At 38.0% G+C, this 16,439-nt stretch overlaps 1 protein-coding gene across 1 annotated transcript; it reads right to left on the bottom strand.

Annotated features, from left to right (window-relative positions):
* Positions 1-401: 401 nt before the first annotated feature.
* LOC133307951 (probable inactive purple acid phosphatase 16) lies at positions 402-15,528 on the bottom strand. The gene is made up of 5 exons (XM_061508531.1): positions 15,375-15,528; positions 13,855-14,079; positions 2,130-2,403; positions 1,734-1,902; positions 402-727 (listed from the first exon to the last, which is right to left on the bottom strand). The coding sequence occupies exons 1-5, from the start codon at positions 15,511-15,513 to the stop codon at positions 419-421; spliced, it is 1,116 nt and encodes a 371-aa protein (XP_061364515.1). The 5' UTR covers positions 15,514-15,528; the 3' UTR covers positions 402-418.
* Between the last annotated feature and the right edge of the window lie 911 nt (positions 15,529-16,439).

The following is a 16,439-nucleotide window of genomic DNA, read 5'->3' on the forward strand; positions in this document are numbered from 1 at the left end:
AAAAAATTAATAAGAATTAATGTTGTATTTGCAAGTTAACACATAATATAGCATAAATTTTTTCGTGTCAAGTTTTGGTAATAGAAACAAAAAACGAATTATTTACCAAAAAAATAAAAAAAAAACGAATTTACAAATAAACAGATCTGAACACAAATTTCTTGTATCATGTTGATACGAAATGATGCTAAAAATTAGCACGCTATTACCAATTAATTTTATCCAGTTTGCTTTTGAGCGGCGAATTAACAAGCTATCAGGCGAGGGGAGATAACTTCAGGAATTGGGATTACCCCAAAATATTGGTCAAACAAGCAAGAAAAACGCTTCAAGACTTGTGGTACATTCACGTTGATAAAATGTATGTTAATAGTGTTGAATTTTTAAAAAGAAAAGGGCATGGCCATTAGTTGAATATCTACATCCCCACATGTATGCTAGCTATATAGCTGAAGATAATTACAATGAATACATTTACAAATTTAGTAGCTGCACTTTTTATATGTAATGACTTTGACCTCATCAACACTACTTCACTATGCATTTGGCCATCCTCCATCCTTATCCAAGATCGAAGAGAAAAGGGCTTTTGAGTTATCTCTAATATTCGAGCTCCTCTAGGCCAAGTTCCATGGCCACCATAGCCAGTGTGCCTAGCATAACATAACCATAGTTTCTTGTATGGGCAGCACCAGTCCAATCCATGGTTGTGTCCAACAAATATTCCCTGCGGTTATGTAAAGGGAAACAGCTCAAAATAGGATAACACTTGGTGTCCATCAAGCAAATGAAGATATTTCATCATTCAATGTTCTATTTTTAGAAATCCCATCTACACAAAATGAACTTTTGGAGGATTTTTCTGAGTATCCAGATGGCAAAAAATTAAAATTTCAATGGATAGTTTGCTTTTAGATGCATGCAACAAGTAAAAATGTGTTGGGAATTCAAGTGAGAACAATAAAGTTTTGCATTGGAAAGGAATGAGTTAAGTATGAATATATAAGAGAAAAGACCCACGAACTTAACCCCTTAAGATTTTGGGTTGAGATGTAGTATCGAGACTAATTGTTATAGGAGATTGCCGCTTAGCCCATTGATGATATAAGTTCTCCCCTACCATGGGCTCCCCCTGTCACCAACTCTAGTATCAACGCAAATGATTGATTGGCTGGGCGAGTATTAGGAGATGCTAATTGTGTTCAAGATTTTAGGCTGCGCCAAACCCATGGTGTACCAAGACTTAAAATAGGAGGAAAATGGACAATGGGGCAATAAACATGCACTAATTAAGAAAATCAAGTGTAGTTTCTCATATTTAAGGGATGATCAAATCGTACAACAAATAGTACTATAAATTTATAACAAACAATCTAAGTAAAGCTTTCCAACCTTATTGATGAACATCCACGTCTAAAAGAAAGTAAACTACAAATCAAATGCAACATAAATACAATATGTGAAGTGTCTGAATAAAATACTTTCATAATTTCTTCCAAAACCCTTCTCATTCTTCAAACAACTTCCCAATAAGCATATTTATACCCATAAATTTTTTTTTTGACAAACAAGTACTATCCTTGTCAACCATGGAAATCAACAACTTACTCATCTAGCAAACACATTTGGTGGTTCAAAATCCAACGATTGTTTTTTTGTGGGCTTGATTTTTGTTTTGTGGATAATTTTTACAAAATCTTTATACAAATATAGCATGCAGGCTTTGACCTTACCTTGACAGAAGTTCTGTTCACAAGAAGATCCATGATACCCGTTTCAGCTACTTGAGGAGCAACACTTTCCTTGTTGATTGAACCCACGCAAGGCTTTTGTATGCTAATGTTGGGAGCCACCACCTCAAAGGCCGTACTTGGAATATGCCAGAAAAGAATCTCTGGAACACTGTCACACAATATGTTTTGCTTGGATTATGCAAAAAGGAAGGGAAGAAAATAAGACAATGCTACGAATTCTTTTTCAACATAATTTAACTGATATACTTATTTGAATAAAACACATAAGAAATGAACAAAGTTGTTTATCCAATATAAATGTAACTTTTCCTTGCTACATAATGCATTTAGCTTTAAAACAAAAGAACTTTTGATTTTGATGCTTTCTCATTCTACCTTGAGTCAGCGTTAATTTCTTCAGCTTTCTGCGAAAACCATTGTGCCTGGCTACTAGATATGACTTCAGGATAGGAACCACCACCAGAATCAAGAAAGTAAAGGAAAGCCACCGGTGATTGTGGATCATCAGGTGATGAAACTTGAAGGACATAGTTGGATACACTTGGCCAAAGATTTCTAGGACCATAGCCAGAATACGATGCATTGTTCTTGATGTCATTTTTCATCAGCTCCAATCTTCCTGTTCCTTTGAAGCTACATTCTTGTTCTCCTGAAATTTATCAAATATGCCTTTTGCTGAAGATATTTCAAACATTCAATCTTATGAGAAGAGTGTGACAGATTACCAAGTACCTATTATTCTAAAACTTCAAGTAATGGATAATGAAGCCAAAAAATAAAGACGGCAAATGCAATATAAAAGTGTCATTTTGAACAGGACTATAATACAATAATAAAGGTGTTCTTGACCTCCCAGTGGGTCCCACAACATCTACAGGCACAAACTAATAACGACTGGGATAAGCAAATATCCTATCCTCAACAGTTAGATTCTCACTCAAACTCTCCCACCTAGAGGTAATTCTATCTATAAATAGTAGCTCATGTTAGTATATAGGTGTCTGATGGAAACCTTTTTTTATAAATCTGAAATTGCAGAAAATACAAAAGGAAATACAGAAAATATACACTAAAAGACCTCACTCACTCTAAAGCCAAATACCTGGGCCAAAGAGATCCCAAGAGATCCTTTCGCAAAACCTCACTCCAAATATTCTGAATACCTGAATAATAGAAACATTCCCCTTAACTTCTATATATACTAATTCTAAAATACTAATGGGCTTGGATTATTTATTATAGGCCCATCAATACTCCCCTCAAAAATTCACCTTGTCTTGAAGGTGAAGAGAAATGATAGATACTTCCACCCGGGTCCCATTGTGTGAAGCATTTTTAACACAAAGGCCGTTTCAATTCCATTGTTTGAGAAACTCTTCCACCGGGATCCCATTGGTTGAAGCATATTGACTGCGATGGAATGAGTTCCAACATGCCTTCATCTTGCCCAGTTGCTAGCACCTTGTATGGTGTTGAGTGCAGAACAAGATTTTCTAACTTAAGCAAGCAATCCATTAGTGACACCATTTGAATCACGAACTGGTCCAGCCAAAGATTATCCCCTTTTTTATAAATGATTTTGCAAGTTCCACCATTTGTTGTACTCAAAGTAAAGCGCAAAGGATGCAATGCAGTTTCGGATATTGATGATTCTGAAGGTAAAACCCCAATAATGAGGACACCTGGTGCAAGAAGTGATAGTATTGGATCTTCAAAACAGATAAGCTCACAAAGAAGACCAGAATGTGACTGTTTAACCTCTTCAATCTTCTTCTGGGTATTGCCATGAACATTCCATACATCTCTAGTGATTGAACACAACTGAGCAGTCAATTCTGTCTGACTTACCAAACTCCGCCACAGTTTAATCCCATCTTCCTCTCCATTCATCTTCATCATATGCTCTCCCAGAATTTCATAAGTGCAGTAAAATCGTTTGGCAGATGCAGTGTCATAAGGTTCAACAGCCGCAAACCCGTGAAGAAAGCTTATCCATTCCATATTGCATAACGCACGCATTTCCTCCGTCGTCCATCGCCTATAAGATGTGCCGCTTTTGTCATTGTTGCCGCCGTTTTCCACACGAGTCTTCGGTGTAGACCCTTGGCTTTCCTCTTTCACGACTTGAGATTCCAAACACTTGGTAGCCTCTTCCTTGCATGCGCCTAGCCAGCCACCGAGGATAAGGAGGGATCAAGGAGAAAGAGTTCTCGCTAGCAAGAAGGAGATAACCGTGTGGATCAGGGCGTCATCCTTTTGCGCCTACAAGTGAAAAGATAATTCTAAAACCCCATCTCGATTCAACGTAAAGCATTCATACATGGGGTGTATAGATGGTCTATGCTTCCGCAACCAAATTTTTTATTTTTCCACCCATATATGCACTCCATAGTATGTCTATGGTGCAATTTTTCGAACCTACAGGTCAAACCTTTCAGGTACACATTTTCCCAACCCTACTCTCTTAATTGTCTTCCACACACCCCATCTTCTTCGGCCTTGAGCCTTTTCGTGCACAGTTATCTACCACCCCTTATAGCGTCTTTAAAATAGACTCCCACAAACATATTATCTAATCATATCATATCTAATATTCTAACACTCCCCCTCAAGCTGGTGCGTATATATTATGAGCACCAAGCTTGTTACAAATGTATTCAACCCGAGGACCTCTAAGAGCTTTAGTGAAAACATCCGCTAGTTGATCAGAGGAGTTGACGAAAGCAGTCTTGATTTCTCCTGACTGAATCTTTTCTCGAATGAAGTGACAATCAATCTCTATATGTTTGGTCCTCTCATGAAAGACAGGATTAGAGGATATATGTAGCGCAGCTTGATTATCACAGATGAGTGTTATGGGTTGTTTCTGTTCACAAAGATGAAGCTCCTGAATCAACTGCTTTAACCAGACTAACTCACAGGTAGCATTTGCCATTGCACGATACTCAGCTTCTGCACTAGATCGAGAAACAACAGGTTGTTTCTTGCTCTTCCACGAAATTAAGTTTCCTCCAAAGAAGACACAATAGCCAGAAGTAGAGCGCTTGTCCGAGGGTGATCCTGCCCAATCAGCATCTGAATAACCACAAATTTCTGTATTTCCCTGATCTGAATACAACAAACCTTTTCCTGGTGCTCCTTTGATGTATCGGAGGATCCTCACAGCAGCATCCCAATGTGAATCACAAGGGGAATCAAGAAACTGACTAGCCGTACTAACAGCGAAAGAAATATCTGGCCTAGTCACAGTAAGATAGTTGAGCTTCCCAATTAGCCTCCGATAACGTCCAGGATCAGATAACGGCTCCCCCTGTCCGGGCAATAACTTGACATTAAGATCCATAGGTGTATCAACTGGTTTACTCCCCAACATACCAGTTTCTTCTAGGATATCCAGGGCATATTTCCTTTGACAGATAGAAATGCCCTGTCTGGATTGCGCCACCTCAATTCCCAAGAAGTAACGCAGCTTCCCAAGGTCCTTTGTTTGAAATGTACTAAACAAATGTTGTTTTAACTGACGAATTCCGTCTTGATCACTTCCGGTGAGAATGATGTCGTCAACATAGGCTAACAAATAGATACACTTATCAGGAGATGTAATCCTATAAAACACAGAATGGTCAACTTTACTGCGGATTAAGCCAAACGCCTGAACAGCAGAACTGAAGCGACTGAACCATGCTCGAGGAGACTGCTTGAGACCATATAAGGATTTCCGAAGACGACACACCTTTCCAGACTCTCCCTGAGCAACAAAACCAGGTGGTTGCTCCATGTAAACTTCTTCTTGTAAATCACCATGAAGAAAGACATTTTTGATGTCAAGTTGAAGGAGTGGCCAGTGACGAACAGCAGCAAGGGCAAGAAAGAGGCGGACTGACGCCATCTTAGCGACCGGAGAAAATGTATCGCTATAATCAAGGCCAAAGATTTGAGTAAAACCCTTGGCAACTAAACGTGCCTTGAGACGATCAATATGGTCATCAGGTCCAACTTTCACAGTAAAAACCCAGCGACAACCGACTATAGACTTCTCTGGAGGAGCAGAAACAAGGTCCCAAGTGCCATTGGAATGAAGTGCAGTCATCTCATCAAGCATTGCTTGGCGCCACCCTGGATGGGAAAGTGCTTCACCTGTGGTCTTAGGAATAGAAATAGAAGAAAGACTAGAAACAAAGGTGAAATGAGGTGAAGAAAGACGGTCATAACTCAAAAAGGTATAAAGAGGATAAGGGTTACGAGTAGTACGTGTACCTTTTCTTTGAGCAATGGGAAGAGTCTCTGATGAAGGATCCGGAGGAGAAGAAGCAACAGCAGTGGGCGATGAGTCAGCAAGAGTCGAGTCGACAGGAAGCACAGTTTTGCGACGCTGATAGGTGAGAAGTGGACGGTCCTCAGGTATAGAAGCAATAGGTTGCTCATCTGGAATAGAAGCACCTGCAGCTGGCAAAGACAAGTCAAGAAAAGGGACAGGAAGTACATGATCAACCTGTGACATCTGAGATGGGATAGAATTAAAGGGTTGTTGATCAAGAAAAGTGACATCAGCGGAAACTAAGTAACGCTTAAGGTCGGGAGAATAACAACGATAACCCTTTTGAAGACGAGAATAACCAAGAAAGATACACTGAAAGGCTTTGGATGTTAACTTATCCTTACCAGGAGTGAGATCATGAACAAAACAAGTACAACCAAAGACATGTGGAGTTAGAGGATAAAGAGGAACATCTGGAAGCAATAGATTATGAGGAATGTCATTGTGGAGCACAGATGAAGGCATGCGATTGATGAGAAAACAAGAGATGAGTACAGCATCTGCCCAGAAGTGAAGGGAACCTGCATATGAATAAGAAGGGTACGGGCAGTTTCAATGAGATGTCTGTTTTTACGTTCAGCCACCCCATTTTGTTGTGGAGTGTGAGGACAAGTAGTTTGATGTAAAGTACCTTGTGTGGCCAAGAAATTAGAAAAATCAATAGAAACATATTCCTTAGCATTATCACTACGTAGAATACGAATAGAAACACCAAATTGAGTATGGATCTCAGTAGAAAACTTTTTATAAATGGAAAATAGCTCGGAACGATTTTTCATTAAATAGGTCCAAGTGCAACGGGAAAAATCATCAATAAAGGTAACGAAATACCGAAAACTTAAGACAGACAAGGTACGACTTGGACCCCAGATATCTGAATGAACAAGAGAGAAAGGGGCATCAGCTCGTTTATTGACTCGACTGGCAAAAGAGGAGCGTGTATGCTTCCCTTGTTGACATGACACACAATCTAAAGACTGAAGACCGGACAAAAGAGGAACCATTTTCTGCAACTTTGAAAGACTTGGATGACCAAGGCGACTGTGGATAAGTTGTGGAGATTCTGTGAGAGAGCATGCTACTGAAGGACGAGGCACATCCAGATAATAAAGCCCTCGTGACTCACGACCCACTCCAATCATTTTCCCCGTACCCGGATCCTGCACAGAAACAGAATGGTTAGAGAAAGTAATGGTGCAAGTGAGGGAGTGGATCAACTTACTAATAGAAATTAAGTTATAAGGGATGCCAGGAATGTAATAGACAGATGTCAGGGCCAAGGTAGAGGTCGGACGAGCTTGTCCAATCCCACGAACTGGGGCTTTGGTTCCATCCGCAAGGGTAAAAGGCGGTAAATGATCAGAATAAGTAAGAGATGTAAAGAGTTCCTTATTACCACAGAGATGATCAGTAGCACCGGAGTCAAATATCCAAGTGCCAAGTGATGTAGAATGAGAAACACAAGCAACAGGATTACCAGTATAAGGCTGAGACTGAGGAGAAGCCTTCCTGAGAGGGGTTTGGAGTGCAGCATAGTTCGAACCTGAACCAAACGATGCATTGTCTGACTGAGCTATATTTGCAACAATAGAAGGAGAGTTAACCTCCGAGAGATCAGGAGATGCTGCTGCCATTTAAAGATAAAATATAAAAGCCGTAAACGAAGGCAAACGATATCCAATCAAGAAGAACCACGCGTCTAAGGTCAGACCCACAGAGAAACAATCACAGATCCATAAAGGGGAGGAGAAGGCGAGCTTCTCTGTCCAAGACCGGCCGGAAAAAGCCGCCGGAATAGTGCTCACGCGCCGGCAGAAAGTGGCGCGTGAAGCCCACGCGCAGAGAAGACAGGTGGTGCGTGACGGCGCGTGGGAGATGCGTTGCTAACCGGACCACCACAGACCTGGTCGCCGGGAAGAGAAGGTCCTGATCGCGTGAAGTTTGGTCGGAAAAGTCGCCGGAAAAAGTCTCTGGTTGCCTGAACAGTGATTCTGACGGCGGGCGGTGGTTCCGGTGGCCGTCGGAGGTGCTGACGCGTTTGGAAAAATCACTCAGAGGCTGTTTACAGCCCTAGAAGGCTTGCCGGAAGGACGCACGGCAAAGAGGACTCCTAAGCAGTGGGCTTAGGTTTTAAAGCAAAAAACAAGGTTTCTAAGCGGAAGCGAGGGTTCCCAGAACGAAAGAGCTCTGATACCAACTTGAATATAAAATAATAGAAGAATAATATGTTATGTATTGATCTGTGTCAGAGAGTTACAATATATAGAGACCCTAATGGGCTTAAGTGAAAGGCCCAAACCTAATCCTAATACAGTCAGGATATTTACGGATAAGACGGAATCCAATCATATCTAATCATATCATATCTAATATTCTAACACATATAAATCTTATATTAATTACAACCATGTGCTCTATATTCACGATTCTCGCTATCGATAACAAAAAGCTGAAGCCAAAATGTCACTATATTCCAAATAGGCACAGTAAAAATAAAAGCAAATAAATGTCTTTTCAAAGTTTTCTAATTAATGACCCTTTGTCCATTTGGTTTGACACCTACTTCTTCATAAATTTCTCCCTAACTTCTGTTCCCACCTAGCTCTGTTGTAATTATCCTCGTCGTATAGATAACTTTGTGTGCGCGTGCGTGATTTTATAATTGACTAGCAATTCTGACACAAAATAATGTTACCGATCAATAACCAGCACACCAATGAAGCTATGCATACGTAGAAGCTTCTCACGTGTCATGCTTATTGGTTTACTTGTTTAGTGATTATGCACGTGTATTAGTTAGTTAGTCAGTTACAGCTATTCATATAAATAGCTGCTATGTTAACTTCTCTTGTATCTTTTGTATCATTTTCTTCTTTAATCAATGAGTTTGAGTATTCCTCTTCTCAGTATTCTTCTTGTTCCTTGTGATATGGAACTTATCAGATCAAGTTACTTTCATAAGATGGTATCGGAGCACATTGGGCTCTGGTAACCAAGCATCCGCTGCTACAACTTTTCCTTACCTTTTCTTTCTTTTCTTCCTTTTATTTTCTTATCAAGTTTCTGCCATTCTTGATTTCAATGGCTAATCCTCTTCCAGATTTTCATACCAATCCTAGTAACCCTTTCTTTCTACACCCAAATGAAAGTCCAGCTTTAATACTTGTTACACCACCATTAGATCCCACAAATTACCATTCTTGGGCCAGATCAATGAGTATGGCTCTTCTGTCCAAAAATAAACTTGGTTTTATTGATGGAACAATCCTAAAACCAGAAAATAATGACCCCACTTTTCCAGCATGGGAGCGTTGCAATACTATAGTTCTTTCTTGGATTCATCGATCAGTCAGTATTTATATTGCCAAGTCAATTCTTTGGATCAATCAAGCAAATGAAGCCTGGAATGATCTCAAAGCTCGATTTTCACATTCAGATATTTTTAGAATTTCTGATATTCAAGAACAAGTTTATCAAATGCAACAACGTCAGTTTTTTGTTACTGACTACTTTACAAATATGAAAATTATGTGGGATGAGTTGGACAATTTAAAGCCCTTACCAACATGTAGCTGTGTATTAAGGTGTTCTTGTAATGGATACCCTTTAATGCGTGAATATCGAGACTGTGATCGCACAGTAAGATTTCTCAAGGGTCTTAATGATCAATATGGTCATGTAAGATCTCAAGTGATGATGATGAAGCCAATGCCAGATATCAACACTGTCTTTTCTTTAGTGGTTCAGCAAGAAAGACAGATTCAATGTGAATCAAATATGAACCAGCTTGGAAATGATTCAAGAATATTCCATAGCTCAACTGATAATAATCAAAGAGGAATTTCTTTCAGAGGAAGAGGACGTGGAATCCCAAATATATTTGGAAGAGGACGTGGGAACAATGTTAGGATATGCACTCATTGTGGAAGAACAAATCACACTATCGATACTTGTTACAAAAAGCATGGGTTCCTACCAAGTTTCAAACCAAGAAATGCTGCAAACTTCTCTTCACAAGATGACAGTACAGATGCTATAGAGATTCAAGATGTTCAAGAATCCAATGTGACTATTTCTAAAGAGGAGTATGAAAGCCTCTTAACTGCCTTCAATCATCAAGATCTCACAACACCAGAAACACCAATGTGTTCAACAAACATGGCTCAAACCACTGCTTTAAATGTAAACTGAACAGGTAATTCATCAGGAAGATGGCTCCTGGACACTGGGGCCACTAACCACATCAGTTTCTTACTTTCGAATTTTTCTGAATTTAGAAAAATCAAGCCCATTTTCATCTCACTTCCTGATGGGTCTAAATCACAGGCTCAATTTTCAGGAACTGTACATATCTCTCATGACCTTACTCTTCATAATGTCTTATATGTTCCTACCTTTCAAGTTAACCTTGTTTCTGTTACAAAATTATTTCATGACCTTTCTTGTTATCTAACCTTTCATAATTCTTGTTGCATTATTAAACAGATACCATCGAATATGATGATTGGTTCAGCTGATGTAATTGATGGATTATATGTGCTAAGGACTCAACCATTCAGAGATCAGAATACAAACCAGAAAGCCTTCCCCACTGTTTTCCAATTACCAGAAAATAAATCTGCTTCGAATGTATCTTCAAAAGATGATGCATCTATATGGCATCATAGATTAGGACATGTTTCTCATTCAGTTTTAAAACAGATGTCAATAAAATTTCCTTATATTTCTTGTAAAGATATTTCACCTTGTGATGTTTGTCATTTTGCAAAACAACACAATTTCCCTTATCCATCTAGTACCAATAAAACCAAGTCTATTTTTCAACTTTTACATGTTGATTTATGGGGTCCATACTCTTTACCATCCATACATGGAAACAAATACTTTCTAACAGTAGTTGATGATTTTTCAAGATACACCTGGACTCTTCTTCTTAAAAGTAAATCTGAAACTCGAAGCAAACTCAAAGAATTTATCATATTTACTGAAAACCAATTCCACACAAATGTAAAATCTATTAGAAGTGACAATGGGCCTGAGTTTATTATGCCAGATTTCTATCAAACCAAAGGGATTTTGCACCAAAGGATTTGTGTAGAGAATCCTCAACAAAATGGCTTAGTTGAAAGAAAACATCAGCACATTTTAAATGTTGCTAGGGCCCTTGTCTTCCAATCCAAAATCCCACTCCATTTATGGTCTTTTGCCATTATACATGTTGTCCATATAATCAACAGACTATCATCCCCTTTGCTGCAAAACGACACTCCATATCAGAAGCTTCATGGAGAACCTCCTACCCTTTTACATCTCAAAGTCTTCGGATGTCTAAGCTATGCAACAACTCTCAAAGTTCATCGTCAAAAATTCTCACCTCGAGCCATTAAATCTGTTTTACTTGGATATCAGCAAGGCATAAAAGGTTATATTTTACTTGACATCACTAATCAAAAACTTTTTGTTTCCAGAAATGTTATTTTATTTTTTTAAACATTTTCCTTTCATACCTCATAACATTACACATGATACACCACATTCCACCACTCATGAAACACATGATCCAGATTATTCTGATCTCATACCTTCTCCTCCCATTGTCCAAAACACTCAAATTCCTGAAGAACAAATAGTTACACAGCAACCAAATGAAGCTATACATAGACGTTCACAAAGAAACAAAACACAACCACCCTATCTCCATGATTATCACTGTAATCTATCAATTACAAGTTTTCATCAATCATCACATTGAGGTAATGCATCTTCATCCAATCACATTTCCTATCCTCTGTCCGATGTCCTTACATACAATAATTGTTCTTCCAAATACAAAAGCTTTTGTCTTAATGTCACATCCCAGGTTGAACCCAAAACTTACACACAAGCATCTAAACATGAATGCTGGAAGAAAGCAATGCAGAATGAGGTTTCTGCTCTTGAACATAATAATACTTGGTCTCTTGTTGAACTCCCTCCTGGAAAACGCACGATTGGTTGTAAGTGGGTATATAAGATTAAGTATCATGTGGATGGCAGCATAGAGCGTCATAAAGCTAGATTGGTAGCCAAAGGCTACACTCAAACAGAAGGGCTTGACTATCTAGATACGTTCAGCCCTGTTGCAAAGTTAACAACTGTTCGTTTGCTCTTATCAATTGCTGCAGCTATGCAATGGAACCTGGAACAACTAGACGTCAATAACGCCTTTCTTTATGGCGATTTGAATGAGGAAGTTTATATGGACCTCCCTCCAGGTATTCATTGTTCTGATTCCAATAAAGTACGCAAATTGGAAAAATCTCTATATGGGCTTAAACAAGTCAGTCGACAGTGGTACTCCAAGCTCTCCACAACTTTGATCTCAATAGGATACACTCAATCATCTGCTGATTTTTCTTTATTCACTCGTAAACATGAATCCCATTTCAAAGCTCTACTTGTGTATGTAGACGATATTGTTTTGACTGGTGACAACATAGATGAAATAAAACGTGTGAAAGCATTCGTTGATGATCGCTTCAAAATCAAAGATCTGGGCAATCTTCGTTTCTTCTTGGGTTTAGAAGTCACTCGATCTTCACATGGCATTCTCTTAAACCAGAGAAAATATACCTTGGAACTTCTTTCTGACACTGGTTTAACAGCAGCCAAACCAGCTTCAACACCCATGGATCCTTCATTGAAGCTTCATCGAAAACTTGGAGAACCTATATCTGATGTTTCTTTATATCGGCGTCTCATTGGTCGTCTTCTCTATTTGACCACCACAAGACCAGATATCACCTTTAGTGTTCAACAGCTCAGTCAGTTCCTTGCTGCACCTACTGATGCTCACCTCAATGCAGCTCATCGTGTACTCAGATACTTGAAAAACTCACCTGCCAAAGGTCTTTTCTTTTCAGCTTCAACTAGTCTCCAGCTTAGCGGTTTTGCAGACGCAGACTGGGCATGCTGCCCAGACACAAGGAGGTCCATTACTGGTTTTGCCATTTTTCTTGGTTCGTCACTCATCTCATGGTGTTCTAAGAAACAAACAACCGTATCCCGTTCTTCTACCGAAGCGGAATATCGTGCCTTAGCAGCCATCACATGTGAATTACAATGGTTGGCCTATCTCCTTAAGGATCTTCATATCCCTCAACTGAAACCAGCACCTGTATTCTGCGACAACAGATCTGCTATACATCTATCTCATAATCCGGTTTTCCATGAAAGGTCTAAACACATTGAGTTAGATTGCCACATAACCAGAGAAAAGATTCAAGCGGGATTATTGCATCTCCTTCCCATTTCCACAAAGGCTCAAGTTGCAGATACTTTTACTAAGGCTCTGCTTCCTTCAGCATTTCATCACTTAATGGACAAGCTTTGTCTGCTCGATATACACAGTCCACCTTGTGGGGGGTGTTACCGATCAATAACCAGCTCACCAATGAAGCTATGCATACGTAGAAGCTTCTCACACGTGTCATGCTTATTAGTTTACTTGTTTAGTGATTATGCACGTGTATTAGTTAGTTAGTCAGTTACAGCTATTGATATAAATAGCTGCTATGTTAACTTCTCTTGTATCTTTTGTATCATTTTCTTCTTTAATCAATGAGTTTGAGTATTCCTCTTCTCAGTATTCTTCTTGTTCCTTGTGATATGGAACTTATCAGATCAAGTTACTTTCATAAGAAATAAGACCATTTTAGTTCACCTAATTCCATTTGTTTGACTATGCAACCGGTAATCTGCCACAATAAATTTTCTACTCTGAACCGACCATATATGTAGTACCTGAATATGAAGTTCCGGCTTGAGGGCAACGCATTTGAGGAATTCCAGGTGGAGAGAACCACTCCAATGGCCACTCAAATGGAGCATCATCATGGTTTCCAAATACACTGGCCCAAGGTATGCCCCTATTTCTTGCTGTAGAGGTTGCCTGATCCCAATACAAGCTTGCATTTGCAATCGTCATATTGTTAGCCGTAATGACATCACCAAGATATATTACAAAATCTGCCATACAGTTAACTTCGTTAGTATTCAGCATGCATGAAATTTGGAGATCATAACGCTACAAAAGAAAATTAATTTACAAAAATAGGGGGATGTATGCAATTTAGTTTAGATATAACTTCCTACAGAGTTTTATAATACACTCTTTATAAAACCCTTTCTACAGTGTCATCAACATTTATGAAGTTTATAGCACATGCCCAATATTTAAACTCTTAACTTAATTTCTCTCAGTAATCTAGTATAATTCAGGTAGTTTAGAACCGTTTTCATTTGGGAGAAATATACACACATAAGAGGAGGAATCAATTTACACCCATGTAACCAAAACCACTCTTGCACCATTTAATAATTGTTTGTCGGGTAATTTTATCCCAAACTCTAATGTTAGATTGAAAGTTACTATCATGTACATCGTATTTATAAAATATTACAATGATACAAATATATATATATATATATATATACAAAATAATATTTCTTCAGTTAATGCAGATAAATTATCTGCATTTACTCACAAAACGATGTCGTTTTAAGATTGAAAAATTAAATAATCATAATTATAAAAATTATAATAACCCTGAAATAATTAAAATTACAAAAATAACATAATTTCAATCCCAAAACGACATCGTATTAGGCTTACTGCACATAACGTATCTGCAGTATCTGCAGAAAAAACAAATCTACACACATATATATATATATATATATGAGGAAGAATCTTTGACTCCGGTGTAAGATTATAAACTCTTTTTTTTTTTTAATCATTAATTTTTTATGCATCCCACAATTATAATTTATTTGAAATTAATACTTAATTAATGAATATAATTCAATAAATTACAACTATATATATATATTATCTGGATTCATAGTAAACATGGTCCAGTCCAATAACAATCTAAAAGGGCCCGGTATAAAAACTTAAAGAAGTAAAGAAGCATGTGTACAACGCAATCCTAAAGACACAAAAGTTGAATTGACAGCATCACATAACTCATAAGCCTTTTTTAGAGTCAATAACTTAGGGAACAATATTCCTGCTAAGCCTATAATATTAATGAGTTATGGTTCAATGGTTTGTTAGTTGTTACATCCTAATATATGGTCCAATGATTCATATAATTAAAAAATGAAATCAAGAGCCAGAGTTTAACTTATACTAACGTTATACATATACTCTGGAGTGATTAAGATAGGGTGACAATTTAAGCAGTGGGTTAAGACTTAACATGGATAGATAGAAAATCAGTAATCACTAATTTAACTTTCGCTCTCCCTCTCCTCCTAACCTGGAGTTTCATCGTCGAGCACCGTATTCATGACCTTGATGGAGTTTATATCTTGAACTGGACCCCACTCTGTCCACGCGTTCTCTCCAAAATGCAGGTCAGCAAACAGGGCAATCTTGAACGGTGCACCCGCCCGCATCAGAACATGCCTCTCCGCTGCGGCGCCTGCTAATTTGAATGGTGTGGTTGATGATACCCGGCCATGATGATCATGATGATGTGATGACGATCCGACGGTGGAGAAAAGAGATAGAAACAGCAGGGGCAAAATCGTCTTCCACTGTCTTCCATAAGTTTCCATTTTTAAAAGAGGCTGAAAACAGACCACACTAAACGAAAATTCTTTGAAGAATAGAAAGATGGGGCGCAGTGCATTGTTATCATAGCATTTTTTTGAATTATATAAATGCAGCTGAGTTTGGTGACAATATCGGAGTTTGAAGAAGGTGAAATGACAGAAACACACTCACCAGTCGCCAGTCGTGATTATTTGCACACTCGTGAAGTTGTGATAAATTTATTGGTTTTGAAGTTATTTTAGTTGGAAATTGATTGGGCAGCGGCAATCTTAACTTATTAGTCATCATAACAATTCCCTCTAATTTATAGACAAAAATTATATTTATAAATTTTTTATTTACGGAGTAAATATTATTTTTGGTCCCTAATAAAAAACACGATCTCCACTTTAGTACCTTACAAAAATAAATTAGTCAGTTACTCCCTAAAAAATTCAAAGTGAACTTATTTAGTTGAAATCGTGGTCCCTCACAAATTCAAAAAAGACTCATATTAGTCCCTCAAAATGACTAAAATGGGTCCACTTTGAATTTGTTAGGGACTAACTGACTAATTTATTTTTGTAAGGGACTAAAGTGGGGACTGTATTTTTTTGTTAGGGACCAAAAAAGGTGTTTAATCTTCTTTTAAATTTAATTATATACTAAAAATAATACATAAATCAAGTATTATTCTTTGTATATAATTAAATTTGTAAAATTTTGTAAATAAAGAATTTATAAATATATTTTTTTTTATATACTTTTATGGTTAAAAAAAGTAAAA

The sequence above is a fragment of the Gastrolobium bilobum genome, unplaced genomic scaffold (genome assembly GCF_033153095.1).
Source record: "Gastrolobium bilobum isolate Gb01-03AN ecotype WA unplaced genomic scaffold, APGP_CSIRO_Gbil_v1 utg3757, whole genome shotgun sequence".
NCBI classification, from domain to species: Eukaryota; Viridiplantae; Streptophyta; class Magnoliopsida; order Fabales; family Fabaceae; genus Gastrolobium; species Gastrolobium bilobum.